The following is a 24,881-nucleotide window of genomic DNA, read 5'->3' on the forward strand; positions in this document are numbered from 1 at the left end:
TCTCCAAAAATCTTGTCGGCAGAGGGAAGCATGAAGTGCTCTAAAATTTCCTGGTAGATGGCTGCGCTTACTTTGGTCTTGATAAAACACAGTGGACCTACACCAGCAGATGTCATGGCTCCCCAAACCATCACTGATTGTGGAAACTTCACACTAGACCTCAAGCAGCTTGGATTGTGGCCTCTCCACTCTTCCTCCAGGCTCTAGAACAGTATTTCTCAACTCCAGTCCTCAAGACCCCACAACAGGTCATGTTTTCAGGATTTCCTTAGTATTGCACAGGTGATAATTTCATCACCTGCTCAAGCATTAATTCCATCGCCTATGCAATACTAAGGAAATCCTGAAAACATGACCTGTTGTGGGGTCTTGAGAAACACTGCTCTAGAACCTTGATTTCCAAGGTCTGATTTCCAGACCATGGCTGAGACAATGGGTGGTGACTGGTAAAGAACATTGCCTTTGAATTTATTTCCAACCCCAACATACTTTGAATCAAAGGTGCATGTTCATAGGTGTATCAGGATTGATATGTATTGGCTAAATGACTTTCACCCACCAAATAAAAAGTGGGGAAAAGCCACATTCTGGGAGCAAATAGAACTTGTCCCACCCAACCAGATCCGGATGAGATGGTTAATTTATTAAACTAATTTAGGAAGGCTTTGGTCATCTTTCTGAAAAGGCAAATGGAATTTTTATTTGAAATTGCTGTAATAATTCCAAATTATCTCAAGATTAATTCTATTTGGTTTTAAGAACAAAGCTTAAAGGAAACCTGTTATGTCCCCGAATACTGCTAATCTGCAAGTTAATAGTGTTTCAATGATGACCGATCGCCTTGCAGAAAGCGCAGCTACCAAGTGAAAATGACCTTCATTCCTCCAGTAAGCCACCAGCTTTCAGTCAGAGGTGCACACCGTGTACGCTCGGCCCTCCAACATCTTTCTTTACAAAGATGCATTACAGCGTGCTATCAAAGTGTCGGGGCATGCTCACAGCGGCCACACCGTGTACTGAGCGGTGACTGTAGCCTCTCCGGAATGCCTCAGACTGAAAGCCTACAAGCGAGGTCTAAAGTTAATTTTCTCCTGGTAGACCCACTTTCAGCAATGCAGCCAGACAGGATTGTAGTGCTATGTATTAGCCTTCAGCAATCCTATATCTGCAGATTAATTATTTGAGGACAAAGGTTCCCTTTAATTATGGCACTGTGATTACTTCTACAGCTCCATTTATCATTTTCCCAACTGCATAAAAAGTAATAAATTATAAGTAAGCTATATTTGGCCATAACATATGCAATGATTAGAGCAAGGAGAATCACTGCTCAGTGTCTGTAAGACCAAAGTTACACTATGTAGGCGCTGTATATGGATTGCTTAATAAGCATTCAGATACCCGGTATGAACCGGAGCAGAAAGTATATATAAAGTGCATATGTGCTAGTTTGTCCTACCCTAAACTGTAGACATAGCGATAAATCCAATGACCTAAATGGGTCACCTATCTGAATAGTATGGGTCCCTTCGTACATTCACATTTCGTTCTCTTTTGGGGCTCATCAGGGGACCAAAACAGAAGCAAGCCATAGTGGGTAAACGGGCGGGTATGACGTGCGACTCAACCCCGAGAGGTGCTGTCTAACATGAGCCCCAAAAGAGGAACGAGAGCGAAACGCATTGGGTCACTTATCTGTCAATTGTATGGGTCCTTATGTACCATTTGGGTCATTGGATTTATCATTGTTATGTCTACTGTTTAGGGTAGGACAAATTAGCATATAAGCACTTTACATACTTTTTACTCTGGTTTTTTAGTTTAGGGATATGCAGGGAATCTGAGCTACTCCAACGTTGAGTGAGGGGCGCCATGTCAAATATTTATGGTGCCAACCTCCACAGTCAGGTAGGCTTCCAGACAGATAGGGACCTATTAGGGTAAGCCTAGGATACATTATCATCTTATATACTTGAATCTCTTCTCTCGCCTGCATTACCCACTGATTATTTGTCATAAGGCGTCAATATATTTCAACTTACTTTTAAAAGTATCTATTAAAAGTTACATTTTAGAAGGGAGTGGTTTTTGATGTTCCTGTTTTTTTTCTAAATGTGGACCCCATATAATTGATCAATATTTAGTTTTTTCTACATGACCAGTCCCCACTAGCATCACTGCAGCTGGCCATACAGTGGTCAATGCATGAAAACTGTATGGCATGCTGGCCATTTAAACGCAGTTTGTTATCCCTTAGCTTTAGCACATAATCAAAATGGGGGTCTATCAATTGTTTCACTTTTTATAAGTAAAATACAAATCCTCTCTGATAACTTGTAACAGCATTCAAATGGCTGTATAAAACAGATCAACCTAAATTAGTGAACTTTTAGGAAAAGGAGCATTTGCCGTGACTACATACAGGGGTATCCACTAGTAATGATCGAATCTTTTGAAATCTGAATTCCCTAGGTTAAAAAATTCCATTTCGCTGTAACTTGCAATATTGCAATCCTCCAAATGCTCTGAAAAGATGTGTGGCACTCTTACATCTTTTAGGGCTGTATCCAACCTTTTTCCAACTCTTATTTTACTAAGGCTGTATTTGTGTTTAAAATGACCTCACCACAGAAACAAATGAAAGTAAACAAAAGCCCAGTGAATAACAGGGCATTGACCGTTGATTTTTATAGTTGAACGGTTAAAAACTCACAGTTGTAGCAGGGATCTCACCGAGGTCACCGCAGTTCAGCCTGGCTGGGAACGCAGCCTCAGTGACCAGAGGCAACCTAGACGACGTCCCCGCCAGTCACCGAGGCTGCGCTCGCCGCAGCTCAGTGACCAGTGGTTCTCAGCCTTGATGGTTGCATCTTGGAACTGTCCAGGTTGAAAACAGTTATACCCCAGACATGGATTACAGTGTGGAACAGAACGACGGAGAGGTGAGGAATAGTTGTTTTTTATTTTACCAAAAATACAGGGGAACCCATACAGTTTAAAAAAAAAAAAAAATTTACAGCGCAGGAGTCGACTAATGAATACTCCCATCCGCCGCTTGTGCTCTCGCTGTTATTAGCAGCAGCAGGAGTTGGCTGATGGGAGCTGTAGTCCCATCAGCTTACACCAGTGACTGGAGGTAAACTTTATACCTCCGATCACAGCTGAGCGATCACATTGTTTTGACAGCATGGGAATGGCGGCTCTCTGAGCGGCAGGGATGATTTCACCGCCGATCAGAAACGGTGTATGCCGCGCTGTCATGCACATGACAGCGTGGCAAACACTGGACGTTCGGACCTCCCATTCAAGTGAATGGGGTTCGGGTAAGGGTACTGTTCTGGTACCCGAACTTTTTGTAACTGTTAGGCCGAACCCAAACATCCAAGTGTCTGCCCATCTCTACTTATTCCTGCGAATTCTTCATTAAAACTGGCATATGAAATGCCAGACCTAATTAACCAGGGCGTTAGTGTCTATTTTTTAAAAAATACAAAAGAAATTTCCCCCGAAATCCAATTCTACCTTGACTTCACAAAAAAAATTTGCATGTCACAAATGACTGTACCGAGTATGTGTTTCCTTTTGCAAACACAGAAAGTAACAAATGCCAGATTTTTTATTATTAAAAAAAACAAACAAACAAAAAAACAAAACACATAAACCTGGCTTTTTTCTGCTCTCTAGTGCACTATAAATGAAGAGAAAAAGAAAACTTCAACGACACCATATCAGTCTGGCAACTCCGCTAATGACTGAACCTCTGTATAAGGGCTCACTCACATTGGCGTATAATGCAGCAGAGTTCTGGCCGATGTTTTGTTGGATAGCACTTGGCCCACTTTTATACTATGGAGCAGTGCAGATCTGGGATTATTTTCTCATGCAGATTCATAACAGCATGCTGCGAGTACATCCGAAAACTGGATTACACACACGTATATACAAGTCTATGGGTGTGTGTGAAACATCGGACTGTCTGATATACATGCACAGACTATGGAGAAATTAATTTCTCCATCTGCTCTGGACCCGTGCTGCGATCACATGCGAGAGAATCGGATCACACTGTGACAGTTTCATCCAAGCGTCATCCGAGTTTGAGCCGAGTGTCATTAGCATAATCAGCTCGAGTCTCTCTCATGAGAGACTATACAGCAGTGTGATCAAACCCTTAATCATAGACTACTACTTTCATCTTCACTGGTGCAGTGGTATAACATGTACTGTCTGGAATATTAATTTTAGGACTCTGACACCTTATTCACCATCCTAAAATGGCTGCTGCATTTCCTTCCTTGGCTTTTAAACAGGCTATGGTAATTGTATACACACAGTGATCTCTGCAGAGCATTATTTTGAAGCACACATGGTCACATCAGTCTTCTGTGGTTGACACAATCTTCTGCAATGTGTAAGAAGGCAACAGGCTTTTTTTGTCATTTTGTGCAAATTTAAAACACAAATTGTTTCAAGTCGAATTTTATGAAATGATCAGGACCTGGCAAATTCAAGAGATTCACTTATCTCTGATATCCATCTTGTGTGATATTTGATCTCTACAGGATGTTGTAGTCCACTGACAGCAAACAATTGGAAATGGACTCACCAATTACATTATACAAATTATCAAATAATACAAGTTACAGGGCCAGATCTTATGTAACCGGGAAAATGTGTAATGCAAATCCTGTTCATCTTCCTTCCAGTAGAAATACTGACCAAGTCAGAAGATTATGTGAGAAACAACACATACAACAGAAACCAACAATTGCAGGATGAAGCGAAAGAATACTCGCCATGGTTCTCACACATTTATTTCAGGTTTTATTAGTGTCTACACAGTAAATGCAGAATTCAGTGTGTAACAAAATCTTGGCAGTAGTAAAGGAGTAATGTAACATGTTGCATAAAAATCCCTTCGTCAATCCCGCCCAAACATTTGGATAACTTTTTTTCTTCCTATCACAAATATATGCCCAGGTCTGTAATGTAAGACGGTATCTGTCACCTGCAGCGGTGGTGGCTTCTGTCCTTGGTTTAGCATTTGCCAAGTTCAGCTACTAAATGGCAACCGATTGCCCCGTGAGCAAGTGATGGATACACAAAAGACAGAAGGAAAAGCAAAAAAGGGCAAAGGAAACAAAACCTGTCGGAAAACACAGGGGGCGCTCTGGGTGTGCTTTCAATCATCCTGCAGCATCTTTCAGATTTGACCGGTTACAATGGCGAGCTCACTGGTTTTCAAGATCCTTCTCTGTGAGGTCATCTGTGGCACTGGCGTTGGCTGCGGAGGTCAACACTTCTCCGAAATCTCCAGCTGGTTGTTTGGTGCCACTGACTTTTGACTGCAACAAAGTAACATTCAAGAAGTGATGTAAAGATTATTGGAAACAAAGTTCATGTTCACAGTGACAGGGTTTTGTCTTGTTTTTTGCCTGTGAATACGAAACTGCTTTGGGGACACTCTGGAATTACGCAGTGAAAACAAGGACAAAAGTCACATTGTGGATGTCCTTTCACTTTACCAAGATCTCATTGAAGGCCTTGTCTCTAATTCCCCATCTTCAGGAGTGCACTGTCCCCGTCCCCCCTCCCCCAACTCTTGGCTCCCAGCTTGCCAGGGGGCAGCGTGCTCCAGAAGACTGAAAGTTTGGGCCATTGGCATGGTTTAAGGGGTATTCCCATCTCCAATATCCTATCCCAATATGTAGTAGGTGCAATAATATTACCAAATACCTCCAATTAGAAATATAGCATAGTTCCTCTGATAAGCTACGTCACTTACTTATGTACACAGCATTACAGTAGCTTAGGTATCCATGGTTACGACCACTCATATAGTGACAGTCGTTAGTGGTCTCAACCATGGATGCCTAAGCTACATTACAGAAGCTTGAGGGCATGAGGTAAGCAACATAGCGAATCACTATACTACATTTCTAATTGGAGGTACTTTCCAGTGCTATTATTATTACACCTACTACATATTGGGCTAGAATCTTGGAGATGGGTATACCCCTTTAAGCTGATGGGCCAAACTGTCTGTTCTACCAGGTAGCATGGAAGAAGACACTGAAATTGAGCATATTCGATCAGCTTCAGAGCTGCGCTGGCAAGCTATAGAGCAAGCAGCCCGCAAAGATGCTCTCCTGGTCTATGAGACTGGCCACCACAGAAGTGGCTGATTACAGCTCATTGCCAAGGTTAACTACAGCATTAAAAATCTCTCTGAATGCTGAGCTCTGTGTAACCCCGCCCTCCACCACTGATTGGCAGCTTTCTGTGTAAAGTGTACATTGACATAAGGCGGCCAATCAGTGGTGGAGGGCGGAGTGACACAGAGCAATTGACTAGGAGGCACAAGACAGCTAGTCCTGTAGTGATAAAATCAGTGATTTATCAGCAAGAGATTATTAAAACAGCAACACAGCCAAGTAAGTGACATTGCTAGAATCAGGCCATCAGCCCCTAACGGATTCCCTTTAAATATGTAAAACCAGGCACTTTGTTCCCCTTCTATGCTTCTTTGAGTGCATTTAGAGCATACATATTGAACATCATATGTATGACAGAAGGCTGAGTGTATGCAGTAAATACTCCCCATAAAGAAGCACAAGAGCAAAAGAAGAACTCGCCTGCCACCAGTATTCTGTTATAGAACAACAGAAACCCTGATATCTATGACTGAATGCAGAAAAATGCCAAATGCAAACATTAAATACAAATTTAGAGGTCTCCCCAATCACTAAACATCCATACAATTACACCACACCTACACACAGTACATTTTATATCCAAACAGTATCACAGACCTTCAGGTTTTCCACTTTTTCCTCAAAAGACTTGAAAGTGGGTGAATTCCTAAAAAGATAAAAATGGAGGAATGTTACATTTCATATAATATTCAGTATTTTCCATGGAGGTGTATAACAGCAATTCAAGCATATATGTTATCAGAACCGCAATTACGATCAAGTCAACCACTAGGGCACTGATACTTTACTTGAAGGACAAGACTAGTAGGGTCCACAGTATGTTACCCAGAAAGAACGCTACTGGTGAAAGTGCAAGATCCCACTTCCATTTTGACTATTACTGTAGCTGCATTTTTATAGCTAATGGTGATGTGAATTATTTTCAGCTTCACTTTCAGTTTCTTAAAGGGAATCGGTCAATAAGTTTTTGGCATGTTAACTGAAGACAGCATGCTGTAGAGGCTAAAATACAGATTTTGGCAATGTGTCTTATCAAGCTCCGTGATTTTGTTTGTCTGCAATGATTGTTTTAGCTGATCATTGCTGGACACGGCGGAGCTTTCCTCCTGGTCCGACTCCGCCCCCTCCTGTGATAAGCAGCTCACTGTCTATGGATCTTGTATCTACAGAGCCTGCTGTGGGCGGGGTTAGCTTTCTCAGCCCTGCTGCATGCTAAATCTAAAATCTCTGATTGTGTCAGAACCGCTGCCCTCAGTAATCTAAGTGATACATTGTTGGATTCAGTTACTCTTTGCCTACATCATGCTGCTCTCAGATGAGGGAGCAAAAACCTGCTGACAGATTCCCTTTAAGCTTTGTTGGCGTGTTGTCACCATGACATGACAGTGACATCACCAACATCTCCGATGATGTGACAAGCCAAACGGGAGGACAAACTACTAGACATCAATAACCTTAAAGTTCTTTGAATCATAATTTACATAACAATCCTCCATCTGGCCATATCAATAAATAACTTATAAGAATTATTTTAAGCCTAAAGCGAACAATTCTGGTGATCATGGAGAATATTCTTTATTTTACCAGTATAGTCTTTATTGTGGCTACAGAAGTCATAATTTAAAGGGGAATTCTTTAAATTTGGACAAGGCGTGTAATATCTGCCTGTTGTGATATCTGTAGATGTGATATCACCAGCCCCGCTCCCTTCTCAATGCGGATCGGGTGGAGCTGGATTACCGCTTGGCTATAAAATCTGTTTATTGGGGTGGGGGTCGTTGAATTGCCTTGTGATATGCCAGTTAAGCAAAACAGGTGCAGACAGTCAATTAAATTCCCCCAGAGATCCAGATCTGCCTAATTAGCACACCACACATCAATTCCAATAGTTCCCCAATGGGCACATTGAGCGGTAGTGTTTTTTTTACAGCATCTCCAATATATGCTACCAAGGAAGGCTGGACTGATGGAAAATGCCCTTTAAGGGTAATGCAGGCAGATACGTCATGCACATGTAATTAACCTTATTGCGCGATACTTTACCTCATAGCAGGCATACTAATTGAATGCTGTATAGAACGTATACTAGTAGGCAGCATTAAAGAAAAAAATAAAATAAAATTATTCAAAGATACTATATCTACATACATCACACATTATAGGAGGGATAGAAAAAGGTTACAGGCAAGAGAGCATTAGAGACGGTGATAAAGGAGCAAAGAAGGAATATATATATATATATATATATATATATATATATATATATATATATATATATATATATATATATATATATATATATATATATATATATTTTCCATCCCACACAGGAGCATAAATATAGCTGGTGCAGGGGCGACATTCACACCAGAACCCTGGTGGAGCTCAAAAGGTCCATGTGGAGGTCAAAACTAAAGACTCATGAGTTCGGGGCCCCTGTTGACTATTTTGCAATCTTCAAGTTACACCAAGACACACTGGCAGCATCCTTCAAATCACACCCAGATAATGGACTCGTTGGAAAACTAACCAAAAAAACACAACGAATGAGAACAAAGAATAAGTCTCATCAAATGGAGGAGAGGGCATTATACTAGCAGAGCGAGGACGGAGGTTTGAGAAGTAAAATGCTGATTACAGGTTTTCAATCATTAACAAGCAGAAATCTCGATCGCAAGAAGTAACTGGAACACTAGAAAGCTGCAGAACCTTCTACATTAATGTTTCCTGACATAAAACTGGACATCCCTCACAAAGTTCGGGTACGTGCGCACATTTAGTATTTGCAGCAGATTTGTGGTGTGAAAAACACTGTAAAGTACGCTTTTTTTACGTGCGTTTTTTATGCTTTTTTTTACCACTTATTTGAATGTGTGAAAAACGCTGCAAGCACGCTGAAAGGATTGACAGATCTGAAAAAAATGCTTTGAAGGTTTATATCTGGGAGGAAAAAATTAGCAGCGTGTGCATGAGATTTTGGAAATTTCATTCACTTTGACACCGTAAAAGCACTGCATTTTTTTTTTCAGTGGCAAAACACATTGCAAAAACGCAACATATAAACAAGTCCTAATGGTGTTGAAAGTTAACAATCTTTAATTTTATGCATTAATTAAAAAACCTTAATGTACCAGCTATGGGAATGAACATTGTAAAAGATTGCACCAGTTACAATCAGCGACTGCCCCTTTTAATGAACTGTTCTGCAGGTCACAAGATGAAATGTTATCACATAACATAAAACTGAAAAAAATCCTGTAAGAAGACTTATTACAGTGGGCGAAGTAAAGAGAAAATATTCTTCATATACGGCATCACCTTGGTATAAGCAAATACTAAAAATTCTATTCTACATCGCAAATCTCAAACCTGGCAAATGGCTTCCACCATCTCTAATAAAAGTAGATTTTTGGCACAATTATACAAATACATTGCGATTCATATTTCACCTTTCCAGTTCCCTTTGTCTGGACCTGGGTAAGAAGTCTGGAACAAAATATTCAGATTTCTGCAAACTCAAAAGTGCAATATCTGTGAAGATATTAGACTGCCTGCACAAATAAATTCTTGGCAGGAGGTTCAGCTGTCGTACATCAAGAGCATCTGTTCTGTGTAAGACGTCCAAACAATAAAATCCCTGGCTCGGGGGAGAGAACGTTACACGGACCCCCACATGCAGCTGCAGATAAAATCACAACCTGAACTAAGTAACAGAAGAGAAGGACCCACTTCTGAGTAATACTGCATCGTCCTACAGTCCGAATATAGTGGGCATATTAACGATGACCCGTCATTAGCAGAGTTGGTGCGAATCGATTTGCAGGACCATTGGCCACGTCAGTAATCTGTGGCCGATGGATAAGAGCCCCGAGAAGCGCCTATTATGTGCCGACATCTGTGGTTAGTCTTTTGATCAGCCATCCTGGCGTCACGTGTGTAAGGAGGAAGACTGGGCCTCAAGTGCCTGCATCATGCTGGGTTCGGAACTGCTGAGGCTGCGTCCCATGTTGCCCAGGGGAAAGAATAGGGGACAGGACAGGCCTCATGACCCGGGAAGAGGGGGTGAGACTAAGGCCTCTTTCACACTTCAGTCTTTCGGCGTCAGTCAAAAACCGCCATTTTCGTAAAATGGCGGATCCGTTTTTTTTGGGGGGCGGATCCGCTATTTTTCCATTGACTTGCATTAGAGACGGATTGTGGCGGATGGTCGTCCGTTCCATCCGCCTTGCGACGGATCCGTCGATATTTGGCGGACGTTGTCTAGACATTGACGGACTTTGTAACGTTTTTTGTCGCCGGCAAAAAGGCGGAACGCGGCGGATCCGTCGCGTCCGCCTTTTTTTTTAATGGGTGCCTATGGGCGACGGATCCGTCGCGATCCGTTTTTTGGCGGATCCGTCGCCTCAATCCGCTTTTTTTGATTGAGCATGCTCCAAAAAGTTGCAACTTTGCCCAGACAACCCAAAAACTATATAAAGAGGACAGGTCATTCCCAAATGTACCAGCCAGCAAGAGAGACCCTTCCATGCCCGAGAGACCCAGCCAGACCCAGCCAGACCCAGCCAGCAAGACCTCTGCCAGCAAGACTTTGCCAGCCAGGCACTGCCATCCAGCCAGAGAGGCCCTGCAAGCCAGAGACACTCTGCCAGCAAGACTTTGCCAGCCAGGCACTGCCATCCAGCCAGAGAGGCCCTGCAAGCCAGAGACACTCTGCCAGCAAGACTTTGCCAGCCAGGCACTGCCATCCAGCCAGAGAGGCCTTGCAAGCCAGAGACACTCTGCCAGCAAGACTTTGCCAGCCAGGCACTGCCATCCAGCCAGAGAGGCCCTGCAAGCCAGACCCTGCCTGAGACAGCCATGTGAGTACTGCCATCCAGCATGCATGCATGCGTGCGTGCGTGCTTGTGTGCGTGCGTGTTTGTGTGCGTGCTTGTGTGCGTGCATGCTTGTGTGCGTGCGTGCTTGTGTGCGTGCGTGCGTGCGTGCTTGCATGCTTGTGTGCGTGCGTGCGTGCTTGCATGCTTGTGTGCGTGCGTGCTTGTGTGCGTGCTTGTGTGCGTGCATGCTTGTGTGCGTGCTTGTGTGCGTGCGCCTGCCTGCCCTGTTTATATGTTTTTCATACTATTAGCTGTTATTTTTTATAGCTGTGGTGTAAAATGAGTTTTGTGTGTGTGTATAAATGATGTGTGATGTGTTCTGCATTTTTGTTGTTATCCCAAATGTTATAGTATTTCAAATAAAGAGCAGTGTAGCTCCTACTGTACCATTAAAAAAAAAAAAATTTTTAAAAAAAATAGTAATAAAAATTACACAAAACTGTCAGTAGTCTCATTGCAAGATAAATGTAATATTGGGTAAACATGCAGTAAAGGTTATATATATAAATGTGTAATGCAAATCTTGTGTATAGAATATGTTATCCGGTTTTAGAAAATACAAACTGTAGGGTAATCATAATTACCAATTTTTGGAATTGGTATTTTAAGTTCGAATGAGGAACATTTTTGATAAGGTTTGATAGGTGGCTTTTACCAACATGCGCATTGCGCATATCAATTTCAGTTTTGGTGTTGCTTTAAAGGGTTCTTGGGGGGTTTTTTTGGTGGGGAAACAGGGCTAGAGGGTTTGGCAGCTTGTGCATCAAGCATATCTACCATATAAAGTATGACGGTTAGAAAAAAAATTTCATTTTGTGTGGGATGAAATGTAAAAGTTTTTAAAAAAGATGTAACTGTTAAATCCTACAGCTGCATCTATCCTTGTGTATAGTAGCTTAGAACTGTCTGTATACTTACAGATACTTGGGACCAAGAGGTACGCAAAGACCATAATGTCTTCTTCTGAGAGCCCCCCAGCACATCAGCAGCAAACTGAGGTATTGTATTTTTTTTTTTTTGTTCTGTAAAATTTTTTGGTGATACAACTATGGTCATTGTTTTTAACCCTTTATGTGTTCTGTATTCACAGGAATATGAAGCAGAGGGGCTTACAGAAGGAGACGGACAGGGTGGAGAAAGACAAGGAGCGGGAGCGCATAGTGTAAGTTTTGAACAGACCGATCCTCACATACAATGCACTACACCCAACACAAACATTCATGACAGCACACACAATACATATGCCTCAATCTAAGAACATTATTAATTTTTTTTTTTTTAATTTTTTTTATTAGTCCTCACAATCCGGGGCTCGACATAGAGTTCCTCAAAGCACCTCCCATAGTCGTCGGAATGATAATCGCGGCGGTCGCCGAAGAGTAAGTTCCTTTTTGTTTTGTTGTGTAGTAAAATGTAAAATTCATGTGTTGTAATCTTTCCCTTTTTATTGTTATATTTTTCGTAGGCTTCACAGCGTGCTCCCGAACAAGATGATGAAGAGGAGGGCATCGATGTGAACACCCTCATCGAAGCAGTACAAAGTAGGGAGCCGCTGTGGAACATGTCGGACCGCCGCCATGCTGACCAGTTAATCACCCGACGGCTATGGGAGGAAGTGTGCAGTGCTGTTATGGATAACTGGGAGGAACTCGATGCTGGGGCCCAGGATCTAGCGCGTAAGTATTCACACTTCATAACCTTATTTTAGCATGATTTAATGTGGTGTATAGTAACCAATTTTTGCTATCTCTTTCCAGGTAACAGGATTATCGTGCGGTGGCGGTCAATCAGGGATCGCTTCAAGAGGGAGTTTAATAAGGAGATGCAGGCCCCGAGTGGATCTAGAGGACGCAGGAGCAGATACAAACATGCCAGAGCCCTGTCGTTCCTACGGTCGACGCTGCTGAGCAGAAGGTAAATATTCAACACCACATATTTTCAGTCAAACTGAAAAAATGTGTAACCTTCAATTTTTTTGCAGTAAGGGCAATTGTAATATAAAGATACTAATATTTTTTTTCTTCTTCTTTAACAGCACTTTCTGCAGCACTCGGGAGCCTGCATCAGAGTTGCAGCCCTCTGGAGCGATCCCTCGAGAGTCCGCCACCGGGGACCACGTCGACCCCTCTGTTTCTGCACCTACCCTTTTGTTTGATCCCTCAGCCTCATCCACCAGCGCTGGAGCAGCAGGGCGGACTTCGTCACTTGAAGCTGCAGGTGATGAGTTAGAGTTCCCTTTACCCCACCCCTCTGCCACTGCCGCAACTTCTAGACCAACTTTGTGGTCAGGACGGCAGCGCCAGAGAGGTCAGGAAAGGAGCTATGCGCCTGACTTTTTGCATCTGAATGCATCCTTTCACAGTGCCATCAAGCTTTTGAGTGAGCAAACGTCTGCTGGGTACAATATGCTTAACAAAAGCATACTTGAACTCAGCAGTCGTCTTGATAGGATGCAATCAGATGCAAACCAGTCACCAAGGCACTGTTTTTTTCAGGCGGTCCTCAGGCACATGGAAAATCTAACTCCTGACCTGCAGATGCATGTGATGCAAGGCTGCCACACTGCTCTAGCGCAGGCGATATCCCATGCCCCTCCACCTACCCTTCATGTGTCAACACCTTTCCCCTCTCAATCCACCGTCTATCCTCCCATCCGTCCTCCTCCTGTACGTCCTCCTCCCGTCCATTCTACTCCTTCGTCATTTGTTCCTTCCCCCCTTAGTCTTTCCCAGTTTTTAACGTCCCCCTTCCATTCTTCCCCTTTAACTTCTCCGTTATCAATCCCAGCAACACCTTCATACCTCACACACACCACATCTGCACCTCAAGTCTCTACACAACCTCATGTTTTCACCACCCATTCCACTTCTGTTCCTCCCCGTGATGTCCTGTCCCCCACTCTCGACGTGGTCCGCCCGCCTGTCAGCCCCTCCGCTACTATCTCCACCCAAAACTATGAGAATCTGTAAAAGTCAATAAATAAACAGTTGTTTGGTTTAAAAAAAATTTTATTGTCTTTCTTTTTTTTTTTTCTTTTAATTTATTAAGTCACCAAGGTTATGGCAATAGTAACATTAACAGTGTTTAAAGGGTACCGTTGCAAAACATACAATGCTGCATTAAAGTAAAAAGATTTTGTATGCAAACAAAAATTGGTATTTTTACAAGTATAAAAATAAATAAATTTTTTACACCATTTCATACTGCCAGTCAACTGATCCTGCAGGAGACATGAAGTAGTCTGCAAAACTGTCCCGCATTCTGCAGACTGCAACTGGACTGCGAAAAGTGGGGTTTTGGTAATCCCGTAAGGTGCTTTCTGAAACATTATCCTCCAGGGAAACTTGTTCTTTTGATAGAACAAAATTATGCAGGACAACGCACGCTTTGACCACATCATCGACAGTTTCAGTCTGCAGTTTAATGGCAGTTAGTAGCACTCTCCATTTGGCAGTTAGGATGCCAAAGGCACATTCCACTACTCTGCGTGCTCTGGTTAAACGGTAATTGAAAATTTTCTTCCTCTGGGTCAGTCCACTACTTCCAAAGGGTTTAAGCAAATGTGGGGAAAGCTGGAAGGCATCATCTCCAACACAAACAAATGGTAACGGTGGACCGGTGGTTCCAGGGAGAGGTCTAGGGGGCGGAAAATCAAATGTCTCTCCATATAAACGGCGCCCCATTGGTGAATTTTTAAAGATTTGTGAATCATTTGCACGTCCATACGCACCTATATCCACAGCGATGAACTTGCATTGTGCGTCAGCTATGGCCATCAACACAATAGAGAAATACTTCTTATAGTTATAAAACTGTGACCCAGAGCCTGAAGGTTTGACGATCCTTATGTGCTTTCCATCAACTGCTCCAACACAATTTGGAAACTGGCAAATCTGATGAAAAATTTGGGCGATCTCCAGCCACCTCTCCTGTGATGGCTCTGGGATGTATTCCACTTGTAGGCACTCCCACAATGCCCGGCAGGTATCTCTGATGATCCCCGAGATGGTGGATATCCCAAGTCGAAATTGAAAATGGAGGGATGAGAAGGACTCTCCAGTTGCAAGGAATCTGTTAACAAAAAGAAAAGACAATACTTTATAAAAAAAATACAAAAAAAACCAACACAGTTATAAGTCTGATGAATGAGAATCATTTAATAAAAAAATGACTTACCGAATAGTCACCATGAGACGCTCTGCTGGTGATATTGAGAATCGCATCTGGGTGTCTCGTCTCCGTATACAGTCTTCCACATAGCCCAATAAAAATGCAAAATTTTCAGCTCTCATCCTCACATAATTGAAGAACTTTTGAGGGTTTTCCCTTAGTTCCATGTAAAGCGTGGAATAAACACCACGGGTCATACGTTGTGCTGTGATGGGATGGATCCACAGCCTTCTCTTACGCCGCTGCCGTAGGATTCGCAGTCTTCGTTCCTCCCTCTCTCGAACGCTGACTGCCAACTGATTTGCCTCAAAAGTAAAATCTGCATAGATCTTTGCAATGTTCGCCAGGACTCCTTCCATTTCTGCCACTTTCTCTACAACCTTTCAAAGATGTGGTGTAAATACACGCTATATATAGTTTTCCAGAAGTTTCCAGTAGCCAATCACATTGAAATCCTCCCCTTTTAAAAAACGGATCCGTCAAAAAACGGTTGCAACGGATGTAAAAACGTTCGCAACGGTTCTAACGGATCCGTTTTTTTAACGGATTAGGGCAGCTGATCCGTTAAAAAAACGGATCCGTTAGAACCGTTTTTGCATGAAATTTGACGGATCCGTCGATCCGCCACGATGTCGGACCCAACTGACGCCACACAACTGAAGTGTGAAAGAAGCCTAAGCCAGGCAGTGAGGAGAAAGCGCGCAAAGACCAGCAAGTTTCCCGCCAGCAATGAGGGCAGAGGCAGGCATGCCATGTGCTCCGCAGTATAAGCGACAGCGCGGGGCAGAACTGCTGCAGAGCTTTCGTGTACAGGCCACGGAGCCAGTGAGAGCGCCGAGCGCCTGGCTAAGCAGAGTGCAGCGCTCGTGCGGAGGAGCAAAGGACCGGTGAAGAACCCTGAGGTGCGTCCCCCATTGCTGGCAGACGCACAGCGGCACCCGTGTGGGACAGAGACTATTATTATTATTTATTGTTATAGCGCCATTTATTCCATGGCGCTTTACATGTGAAGAGGGGTATACATAATAAAAACAAGTACAATAATCTTGAACAATACAAGTCACAGCTGGTACAGGAGGAGAGAGGACCCTGCCCGCGAAGGCTCACAATCTACAAGGGATGGGTGAGAATACAGTAGGTGAGGATAGAGCTGGTCATGCAGCGGTTTGGTCGATCGGTGGTTACTGCAGGTTGTAGGCTTGTCTATTGACTATTGACTATTGCAGCGATCCTCACTTCGGCTGGGACTAGGGGCTTAGCGGGTAAAACCGAAGACTGCCCGCTGCCGCCAGAAGACTGATTGTTAACTCTGGGCACCATCTGAGGACCTTACATCGGCACTACTACTACTACCCCCATTGGAATGTGGCTTAAGGAGCATCAGCGGGAGCCACGATAAATGTTATTTGAATACAGGACTGTTGCTTTAATTCTGCCTGTTCCTTTAACCCCGATTCATTGTTTATTAATTCCCTGCTATCTCCCTGCGAGGAGTTTATTACTGTAGATTAAACCACATTCTTGTTGACCACTGCTCTGCACCTCTGTGCAACAATGTCGTCACACCAGGCTGGCTAATCAAAAGAGGAGCCAAGGATGCCATCAGGTAGCAGGCGGTCCTCCGCACTCCCATCCAGCAGCCACAGATTAAGGACATGGCCGACGGACCAGGAACTGCGAATTGCACAAACTCTAGTAATTAGTTGTATCTGCTCTGAAGAATTTGGCATTGTTACCGCGCCTCTTGAGAGATTGCCTCCTCTTCAGTGTTTGTAAATCTAGTCTTGTCATCAAATGGCACAATTCCCATAAGGAGGCACATCTTAATGGCAAGTGACCGCTCCTCTATAGAGACTGGCTAGTTATTGGGGAGTAGCTCTTTCTTGTAACTAGTCCATGTACAATCTGTACGTTTCCAATATACTTTCTGCGCTTGTCTGTAGCCCACCACGATGGGGGAAACGTATCGACACTGATTCATCGTCCGCACGGTGCACAAGTCAGATTCATATTATAAGCAGAAGTCGTCATGTCCAATCTTACAGATACATGCGCGAGTCTATAAAAAAGTGCAGCAATGGCTTCATAAAATGACGGAAAATGGAACAAATGCATTGATAAATTTGTCCATCTACATTGGTTGTCTCTGTAAGCAGGATATGAAATCCCTATAATCAGTGTAATGTGGCCTCTAGTAGAGATCCTGAAAATGTAAAAATCTAATTAGTGAGTGTGGAACAAAGCGCGTAGAACAAGTGCCAGTAAGGGCACGAGAATACAGTTTATTGCCATCCCATGCACTATACAGCAGGCTTTGGATCCGCATATTGGATAACAGATGGGGTTACCAACCAGCTATGATGTATGGGCATATGGACTGGCAAAAATCATGACAAGGATTAAAAGGAAAAAAACAGAACATGAAATCTTCTAAATCAAGGTTTGTTTGTTTTTTTAATTTCTCAAGCAGTTGTCTTCATTTCTGATGATAGATCTCCATAGATACTGGAAATAAAAGGTGGAAAGCATAAAACATTAGCCATCTACACAGAGTTTTTGTGAGGACGTCAAAGCCAACGAGTTTCTTATTGGAAACCACTTAAAGGCTATGTGCACACAATCTTTTTGCTGAGTTTTCAGAGCAGACACTCAAAATTCTTTACATAGTTTTGAGATTGTCTATTAAGTTGCTGCTCCAAAAACTCCTCTTAACACTGTGTGCGCACAGCCTTAAAAATGCCTTTTTTTGGTGAGTTTTTGGAATATTTTTGAGATTTTTAGTTTCCGCTAAGCTTCTATACCAAAAACTCCTTGTAGCACTTAGTGTGCCCATAGCCTAAAAAACAGGACTGTGGAGTCGGTAAGCAAAACCACCGGCTGACTCAGACTCCTCAATTTGCCTGATTTCCGACTCCCCAGCACTGTCTCATTACTGAACATGTACATAAAAAGTGCAGCACAGATTCATCTCTTCTACGACCCCACAACTTGGCCTCACTACTGAGCATGTACATAAAGTGCAGCACAGATTCATCTCATCTACGACCACACAGTTCGGCCTCACTACTGAGCATGTACATAAAGTGCAGCACAGATTCATCTCATCTACGACCACACAGTTCGGCCTCACTACTGAGCATGTATATAGAGTGCAGCACAGATTGATCTCATCTATGACCCCACAGCTCTGCCTCACTACTGAGCATGTACATAAAGTGCAGTACAGATTCATCTCCACTAAAAGCTGAGATCCTCAGATCAAGAACAGAACAGACATTTATAGGACATTTCATAACTTTCCCAAATTCTTATGAAAACATTTCCAGCACATCCTTCACTGAACTACTGTAACCAATGTATTATATATTTTTGGAGTCGGTCCATTTTATTCAGACTCCAACTCCACCAAAATGGACTTTGACTCCAACTCCACAGCCCTGCAAAATGCTTCTTATTTAGGGAGTTTTTTTATTTCCTGAAACAGTATTAAAGAGCCTTTCAAATATGTTTTGAGAAAAAAAAAAATTCTTGAAGCCTTTTTTGCAGGCTTTAGATTGGACTATGCCGAGTTTGAAGTGTTTACTGATGGAAAACGCTTCAAAGAAAAGATCCGCACTTATTTCGCGTTTTTCAAAATCTGAAATGGAAGAAAAATACTCAAAAAGACTGAACATATACCTGCAAGTCTTTTTATAATAGAAATTAACTAAGAGTGTTTCAAATGTTTTAAAAACATTTCAATTTTATTTATTCTTTTATTTTTAAAACGGATCTGCTCCAAAAGGCTCCTCAAAACACTCCTTGCGCACTTAGGCCATGTTCACACTTTGCGGGTGACCTCTGCGGGTTCTCCCGCAGCGGATTTGATTAATCTGCAGGGCAATACCGCTGCGGTTATCCCTGCAGATTTATTGCGGTTTGTTCCGCGGTTCCGCTGCGGGATTACTCCTATACTATTGATGCTGCATATGCAGCATCAATAGTAATGTTAAAATTAAAAAAAAAGTTTATATACTCACCCTCTGATGTCCCGATCTCCTCGGCGCTGCACCCGGCGCTCCGGTTCCAAAGATGATGTGCGAGAAGGACCCTTCGTGACGTCACGGTCATGTGACCGCGACGTCACCGCAGGTCCTGTTCGCACAGCAACTCTGGCCGGCCGGCCGCGTGCAGCGCTGAGGTGAGTATAACATGATTTTTTATTTTAATTCTTTTTTTTACCCCAAATATGGTTCCCAGGGCCTGGAGGAGAGTCTCCTCTCCTCCACCTCGGGTACCACCCGCACATTATCCGCTTACTTCCCGCATCGTGGGCACAGCCCCATGCAGGAAGTAAGCGGTTCAATGCATTTCTATGTGTGCAGAATCGCAGCGATTCTGCACAAAGAAGTGACATGCTGCGGGTTGTAAACCGCTGGGTTTCTGCTCGGTTTTTCCCGCAGCATGTGCACAGTGGTTTGCGGTTTCCATAGGGTTTACATGTAAATGTAAACGCAATGGAAACTGCTGCGGACCCGCAGCATCAAAATCGCCGCGGTTCCGCGGTAAAAACCGCAAAGTGTGAACATGGCCTTATCCTTCAGTGCCCTGTCCAAATTTTGCATATCTATTAACCTAGGGGTCTACAATACTATAGGTTTAGGAGATTAGACAAATAGATGACCCAAGACTTATGAATGAGGCCTGACTAGGGAACAATTCTATCTTTCCATTACCATTAATAGACAGATAATATTTATATTCATTATTAAGTCATAAGGTCGTCTATATATAATAATTCCAACACAGTTTCTGTATGACTTACTTTACATCCTCCAGCTTTTTTGTTATGACTGATCCAACGGTGGAAATGGCAGCCGAAGCCTTCTGCCCGGCACTGGACAGGGTTTCTGATGTCTTCCTATACCTAAAAAGCAGAAAATAAAATTAAATACAGTATTAATATTTCCATATGTGCTCTAGATTACGCACTTTTACTGAAAAAGTAGGATCAGATCGAAAACTACATTTACGGTAGTTTACAGGACATATGGGGGGGGGTAGTTATTATTTCTGCTGCTTGAGAAGATCGTTTTAACCAAAAGTGCGATAACGTATAAAGCTCCATCTATCTATAAAGGCACGCGCCCCTTAATAAATTTGGGATTTGGCGCTCCTTGTGCCAGGAAAGCAAATCTACAGCAGTTACTTACTTATTGTTAATGCGTAAAACAGGCAAATGTTCCATAAATGTTGGTAGGAGCTGCAGTGACATTCCCAATGCTGCAGCTGCTGGAAATCATGGGTTTGGAAATACTGAGGAAACCTTTTAGGAAATGTCCTTCTACCCCTCATAAGAAATATATAGTCTTGTTTACTATGTATAGTCCCCACACCTAACTGCTCCTGTTCTGCTACCGCTGCTTCAGTGTCAGATCGGTGTCCAGATCTCTTCATATCCAAATGGCCGGTGCAGAGGCAAGGAGACCTATGCGGCCTGAACTCTCCCTCCACTGCCCTCCCATTGGTGTGGGATGGACCATCATTGATTAGGACAGGGCAGTGCCCATCCCAGGGTAGAAAAAGAGAAGGACGTCCGTTATCACAGGCTCTCCAGGCCTCTGCAGTGGCCACTTTGGACAAGACTAGAACGGGGAACATATTGCAGATAAGAGCGGCAGCAGAGAGGAGGCCAATAGGTATCATGACTATACATCAGCAGTTTATGGTCACAATTATAATGGGGCGGAGGGTCCCTTTAAACCTTTCAATGCGCATTGTCATTATAATTGTGACCATAAACTGCTGATGTATAGTCATGATACCTATTGGCCTCCTCTCTGCTGCCGCTCTTATCTGCAATATGTTCCCCGTTCTAGTCTTGTCCAAAGTGGCCACTGCAGAGGCCTGGAGAGCCTGTGATAACGGACTTCCTTCTCTTTTTCTACCCTGGGCTGGGCACTGCCCTGTCCTAATCAATGATGGTCCATCCCACACCAATGGAAGGGCAGTGGAGGGAGAGTTCAGGCCGCGTAGGTCTCCTTGCCTCTGCACCGGCCATTTGTCTTGAGATAAGGGAGCTCCAGCTCTATTGTGGCTTTGGCACAATTGCATAATGAAATAACATGTCTCCTCACCCCTAGATGCAGATGTCAGTTTTTCATGAACGAGTTCTAGGTTTTTCACACTCCTAGTCTATGGGGATATGTCCCACATGTCTGTGTATTTTTGCAGATGGGGTTATCCACACGAAATATCGAGTCATGTCCTATATTTAGCCAAGTCATGAATCAAACTCATCAATGCAAATCTATAGGTTTGTGAAAATATAAAAAACAGACAGGAACCAGATGCCAACCATCTCATGTCCAATTTTCAAGTTTGTTTGATGGGGGGGGGGGGGGGGGAAGCTTGAGAAAACTTCTTGTATGCAAATAAACAAAAGAAAAAAAAACCACATACCCTGGTGGTAAAAACTGAAGAAAGTCAAAATATGATCCAAACTGATGAAAATCAGACTATTTGTGTACAAGTAAAATCACTGATGTCAGAATGAATCTTTAATGAACAACATCTGAATGAAGCCAATATGCAGAGGTCACATCTCTGGGGGATTTTTATGTTATTTGTGTCCTTATAATAATTAGAGGTGAAACACAAGGGAAAAAAAACAAAAACACTTCTCACTGTAATTGTTGTACAGACAAAAATAAAAAAGTAGTATTATTTCCCAGTAAAACTTTTTTGTCCCCATTGCACAACAGTGATGCACCCCAGACCGTCATGTTTTCAGATTGAGAAATTATGAAATGTTGGAGGATACAGGAATGAATTTTGGAAGTTTAATATAGAAATATTTTCTCGCCATTTTGTGGACTTTTGCTCTGCTTCTCTTGTGAGGAAATAAATCCCATGTGCTTCTATGCGAAGAACTCCAGGGGACGGGACACGGAGCGGGGAGGTAAGAGGAGGAACGACTCCAGCTCATGTGACGGTGGGCACACAAGCTCATTAGCCAATTACTGCCGGCACACAGTGCGGATGTGATGCAAACGGAAATTTCACAAAATGATCTGATGTAAACAGTGAAATCAAATCATCTGCAGCATTTTGGGGAAGAAAAACAAAGCTGTAGTTTTTAGGGGGGATTTTCATGCAAAGGCAGAAGTGGGTTCAAAAGGAATTGGATTTATAAAGAAGGGACTTCCAATCCTCCTTCCTGATCGATCCACTTCTAGTTTTGGTTAAAAAAAAAAACAAAAAAAAAACAACAACACTGGCAAAACCTAAAGGTGACAAGTTAAAGAGGTTTTCTACTTTTAAAGTGATAATATAACAATGTATTGCTAGTATATACGATCAACACTTTATAATTGGTAGGGGTCCACCATCTGAGACACCCACCAGTGAAAGGACAGTGCTGGCTTACATATTATTGGTGCAAAGTGTGTCACAGGGACTCACGAGTTAGGGTGGCCCACTACCATCTCCAGAACAGGTGAAATTGTGCATTATGAGGAGCTACAGGACTCCAAAGTCCCATACACTGTTTCTGTTCGGCACAGCCTACACTGATCACAAACTGATGGCATGCCGCCACTAGTGATGAACGAGTGTACATGTTGCTTGGGTTTTCCCGAGCACGCTTGGATGGTCTCCGAGTATTTGTGACTGCTCGGAGACTTAGTTTTCGTTGCCTCAGCTGCATGATTTACAGCCGATAGACATCTGAAATACACGTGGGGATTCCCTAGCAACCAGGCAACCCCCGCATATACTCAGGCTGGCTAGAAGCCGTAAATCATGCAGCTGCGTCATCAAAAACTAAATCTCCGAGCAGTTATAAATACTCGGAGACCACCCGAGCGTGCTCTGGAAAACCCAAGCAACAAGTACACTCGCTCATCACTAGCCGCCACCTTATGAGATCGGAAAACACTGGCTATATACCACATATCCCAGCAATATCAGGGATCAAAGCAATGAAATCTGGTGTTCGGTTTATGTCACGAGAACCATACACAAGAAAGCCAGCTACTGCTGAACGGTTCCTTTTTTCTATATACAGGCAGATAAGAATGCAGTAATGAAAACTGCATGGAAGATGAAGACCGGAGCAGGGCCAGCAACAAAGATTCTTCTTTTTGGATAACTTTTTCAAAAATCACGGACACCTAAAATTATTACGGAGAAATTGTAGGAAGGGGGCTCAATATACCAACACAATACCAGTTTCTGTACAGCTGGAACTCCTGGGCTGTTCTCGGTTCTTCAGTTGCATTAACTCTTACTTATACAAGTTTTTTTGTTTTTCACTTTGTAGTTAAAGACTGCAGATACATTTATAGGTTTTGCAGCATTTCTTCCTTTACGGTAGTGCAATAAATCATAGAGAACGGAGCCTATCGCAAGTTTAATGCCAACAGTGACACGAGGCGCCTACAATAGATCCTACATCACTTTCTGTAGGACACAGCTGGTGAACTTGGGACATGGCACACTGGGAAGGACTTACACATTGGTGGAGGCCACATCCTGCAAGCCTTTAGAAATATTTTGTTTCAGCTCCGCCAATGGGGTGACACCAAGTTTCCTTTTGATCTCTGCTAGATGCCGCTCCTTGGCAGCCAGCACTTGGCTGAGTGTTTGGATTTCCTCCTCTACCTGGAACAATGTGACACAAGAGGCATTATTATAGACAATCATACTGATAAATGGACCCCACTAAAAGGTCAGTAGGTGGAACGAGAACTCCTTACAAGTAAGATTGCTTCTGTAATCGTAAGGAATCATGAAAGTATCAAATCTTTCTTCTGTTGAAGAGAATTTTTTCTTTAATTTCCCATCCAGATCCTGAAATCCCTACAGAACTAAAACATTCTGGACAATCCCTGGTCAATGGCGTCATGGTACTGCATAAAACAATAACTCCTCCTGCCTCCCAGAACAGGTCCACTCTTCTGCTCTCAGCCCTGTGTCTCCTACCAGTCTCCTGACACAAACAAAGTCATGTGACAACAGGAGGCCAATCAACAGCAGCCTTTAAAATTTCAGCCAAATGAAAATAGTTTTTTTTTTTTACATAGAAATGTGAAGTCATGGAGTGGTTGTATGAAAAGGGCTCAGGTCAGGAGCTGAGCCCACTCCACACAGGACAGGTGCTGGCAATGTAATACAACTAGCTCCCATTTTAGCTGTTTAACAACATAAATGCCACTGTCAATCATCTGTTGTGTGATCCCAAGTGGAGTATGCATTCCAGGTGGATAAACCGGGTCTCTTCACTGGACTAGGTCTTTAAAGATCACTCCCTTTAAAATAGTTATCCTCTTAATATATTGCAATCCTCATATTATAACAATTGCTCATTTTGCCTTTCAACCCAGTTCATTCTTCTCTTTTCCATTAGGTCTACGACCTCATGTGGTTAAAAACTGACTTGCTGATTACTTCTAAGCTCTGTTGTGAATTTGGATTCTGGGCTCCCCCGGTGGCTACTGGTGGAATTGAACTTGTGTCATCATCTTTCCTGTTCACCTGTTCTCATCAGATCTGGGTGTCGCTATATAACCTGGCTTCTCTGTTAGTTGCTTGCCGGTCAACAATGTTATCAGAAGCCTCTCTGTGCTTGTTCCTGCTC

At 43.0% G+C, this 24,881-nt stretch overlaps 2 protein-coding genes across 3 annotated transcripts in view; one reads left to right on the forward strand and one right to left on the reverse strand.

Moving 5' to 3' along the window:
- Positions 1-4,796: 4,796 nt before the first annotated feature.
- Positions 4,797-24,881, reverse strand: part of TPD52 (tumor protein D52) — a 122,032-nt gene continuing 101,947 nt past the window's right edge. For both annotated transcript variants that reach the window (XM_077270707.1, XM_077270706.1), the window contains exons 3-6: positions 23,757-23,905; positions 20,067-20,168; positions 6,813-6,861; positions 4,797-5,345 (exon numbers count right to left, since the gene is read on the reverse strand). In XM_077270707.1, coding sequence (XP_077126822.1) covers positions 5,232-5,345; positions 6,813-6,861; positions 20,067-20,168; positions 23,757-23,905 — 414 coding nt within the window. In that variant the 3' untranslated portion in view covers positions 4,797-5,231. The remainder of the gene's footprint in view (positions 5,346-6,812; positions 6,862-20,066; positions 20,169-23,756; positions 23,906-24,881) is intronic.
- LOC143782824 (uncharacterized) lies at positions 12,474-14,240 on the forward strand. Its single transcript, XM_077270705.1, has 3 exons — positions 12,474-12,768; positions 12,850-13,006; positions 13,128-14,240. Exons 1-3 carry the CDS (start codon positions 12,654-12,656, stop codon positions 14,059-14,061), a joined length of 1,206 nt encoding a protein of 401 aa, XP_077126820.1. The 5' UTR covers positions 12,474-12,653; the 3' UTR covers positions 14,062-14,240.

The sequence above is a fragment of the Ranitomeya variabilis genome, chromosome 6 (genome assembly GCF_051348905.1).
Source record: "Ranitomeya variabilis isolate aRanVar5 chromosome 6, aRanVar5.hap1, whole genome shotgun sequence".
In the NCBI taxonomy this organism is placed as follows: Eukaryota; Metazoa; Chordata; class Amphibia; order Anura; family Dendrobatidae; genus Ranitomeya; species Ranitomeya variabilis.

Coding starts and splice junctions, on each gene's coding strand:
- LOC143782824 (XM_077270705.1), top strand. CDS start 12,654: ATGTCGGACCGCCGCCATGCTGACCAGTTAATCACCCGACGGCTATGG. Junction 12,769..12,849: donor TGGGGCCCAGGATCTAGCGC/GTAAGTATTCAC, acceptor ATCTCTTTCCAG/GTAACAGGATTATCGTGCGG. Junction 13,007..13,127: donor TCGACGCTGCTGAGCAGAAG/GTAAATATTCAA, acceptor CTTCTTTAACAG/CACTTTCTGCAGCACTCGGG.